At 50.0% G+C, this 2,426-nt stretch overlaps 1 protein-coding gene across 1 annotated transcript; it reads right to left on the bottom strand.

Annotated features, from left to right (window-relative positions):
- Positions 1–221: 221 nt before the first annotated feature.
- On the bottom strand, positions 222–1,504 carry LOC102047776 (olfactory receptor 14A16-like). Its single transcript, XM_027797647.2, has one exon. The coding sequence runs from the start codon at positions 1,502–1,504 to the stop codon at positions 518–520; it is 987 nt and encodes a 328-aa protein (XP_027653448.2). The 3' UTR covers positions 222–517.
- Positions 1,505–2,426: the final 922 nt, after the last annotated feature.

The following is a 2,426-nucleotide window of genomic DNA, read 5'->3' as shown; positions in this document are numbered from 1 at the left end:
CAGTCAGTTGGTGTTAAGCAACTTTTTCCATTTGCCTCACCTGTATTTCTCTCTATCTGTTACTTTCCTTTACATTGCAATTTTTATTATTATGCTAATTTTAATTCATTTTAATACATTTTACTTAATTTTATTTAAACCGCTTTTATCTTAAGGCACAAATTTTCTCAATTTAACCTTCTAGACTGCATGGATTACATCTATGCCAATGCCCAATGCATGGGCAACAAACAGGAGGAGCTGGAAGCCGTCGAGTAGCAGGAAGACTATGACATAAAGGCCATCACAGAAACATGGTGGGATAACTCACATGACTGGAGTGCTGCAATGAATGGCTACAAACTCTTCAGAAGGACTAGGCAAGGAGGGAGAGGTGTGGGGTAGCTCTGTATGTCAGAGAGTATTTTGACTGCCACGAGCTGGAGGATGGTGGCACTAGGGTTGAGTGCTTACAGGTAAGAGTCATGTGGAGGGCCAACAAGGAAGATATCCTGGTGGGAGTCTTTTATAGACCACCCTACCAGGATGAAGAGACAGGTGAAATATGATGAATAGAGACGCGGGGAGCTTCTTGTTGCTGAGAGACACCTGAAAGCATCAGCTTCTTCAGTGCATCCTTGAGCTCTTGGTTTCTCATGCTGTAGATGAGGGGGTTCACTGCTGGAGGCATCACCGAGTACAGAACTGTCACCACCAGATCCAGAGACGGGGAGGAGATGGAGGGGGGCTTCAGGTAGGCAAAAAATGAGGTGCTGACAAAGAGGGAGACCACGGCCAGGTGAGGGAGACACGTGGAAAAGGCTTTGTGCCGTCCCTGCTCAGAGGGGATCGTCAGCACGGCCCTGAAGATCGGCACATAAGACAGAACAATGAAAACAAAACCACCAAAGCATAGACAAGCACTAAAAAGAAGCAGCCCAAGTTCCCTGAGGTAGGCGTGTGAGCAGGAGAGCTTGAGGATCTGGGGGATTTCGCAGAAGAACTGTCCCAGGGCATTGCCTTGGCAGAGTGGTAGTGAAAGTGCATTGGCTGTGTGCAGGACACTGTTGAGAAACCCAGTGCCCCAGGCAGCTGCTGCCATGTGGACACAAGCTCTGCTGCCCAGCAGGGTCCCATAGTGCAGGGGCTGGCAGATGGCCATGTAGCGGTCATAGGCCATGACAGCAAGGAGAAAATACTCTGTTACAATGAAGAAGGAAAAGAAAAAGATCTGTGCAGCACATCCTGAGTAGGAGATGTCCCTGGTGTCCCAGAGGGAGTTGGCCATGGCTTTGGGGAGAGTGGTGGAGATGGTACACAAGTCGAGGAGGGACAGGTTGAGGAGGAAGAAGTACATGGGGGTGTGGAGGCGATGGTCGCACACTACAGCAATGCTGACAAGGCCGTTGGCCATGAGGGCAGCCAGGTAGATGCCCAAGGAGAGCCAGAAGTGCAAGAGCTGCAGCTCCCGTGTGTCTGCGAATGCCAGGAGGAGGAACTGGGTGATGGAGCTGCTGTTGGACATTTGGTCCCTCTGGGCACACATCACTGTTCAAGAGGGAAAACAGAGAGAAGTATTTAGGGGACTCTTCATTGAGCAAAATGAAATCTATTTCTCATAGACCCTCCTGTGTTTCACTAACACAATTTTCATTTTCCAGGCGACCTTCCTTTAAATCTGAGGCTGGAGCTCCTGCTGGTGCTGTCTGAGTGTGCTGTGAGGAGCAGGGCCTCTGCCTGCTGGATACTGAGGAGTCAGCCCTGCTCTGCAGCAGCGGGTTGATGGGAGTTGTGAGGGCAGGGGCCATTCTGGGGTTTGTCAAATGAAACTGCTCCTAAAGCTGAAGGGCTTGTCTGCATCTGCATTGTCAGTACTAAGGAACTGGGATGGCAGAATGCAATTTAAAAGATTTGAGGGCTTTGACAGCTCCCCTCATCTTACCTGAGGTGTATTCCTGAATTTCAGTAAACCTCAACAGTTTTGATGCAGTGAGGGAGAACTGAATGAGTCCTGAGAGGCAAGAGGGTGGCCTGTGGCTTAGTGCAGAGTGAGGGGAGCTGATGTGTCCATGTGTCTTGTTCCCAGTTGCTCCTTGGTTTGCACCTTTCTGAAGTGGATAGCAATTGCGCTCCCATGTTCCCATGAAAAGCCAGCAGGCACTGCTGAGAGCAGAGGGATCCACCTCAGATGCCTGAATGACTCGTGTTTCCTCAAGGTCTCCGCAACCCACTTCTAGCCAAAGATGCATATGGCTCATTTCACGAACCCAAGAGCATTTTAGCTGTCATAAGCATTGTGCTTCTCTGCACTTCAGATGAAGACAAGTTGCTGGGGACATGTTTGCATCTTGGAGGGTGGCTCACAGCATAGAAGGACAGCCCAAGGGATACCAAGTGTCCTCGTGATGGTGCCTCAATAAGGGAGAGCCAGGTCATTGCCCAGCCCC

The sequence above is a fragment of the Falco cherrug genome, chromosome 5 (assembly GCF_023634085.1).
Source record: "Falco cherrug isolate bFalChe1 chromosome 5, bFalChe1.pri, whole genome shotgun sequence".
Classification (NCBI taxonomy): Eukaryota; Metazoa; Chordata; class Aves; order Falconiformes; family Falconidae; genus Falco; species Falco cherrug.
Note: the sequence above shows the minus strand (reverse complement) of the source record. Positions and strands in the feature narration are given on the sequence as shown.

Excerpts from the sequence above, each read along its gene's own strand:
- LOC102047776 (XM_027797647.2), bottom strand. The coding sequence starts at position 1,504 with ATGTCCAACAGCAGCTCCATCACCCAGTTCCTCCTCCTGGCATTCGCA.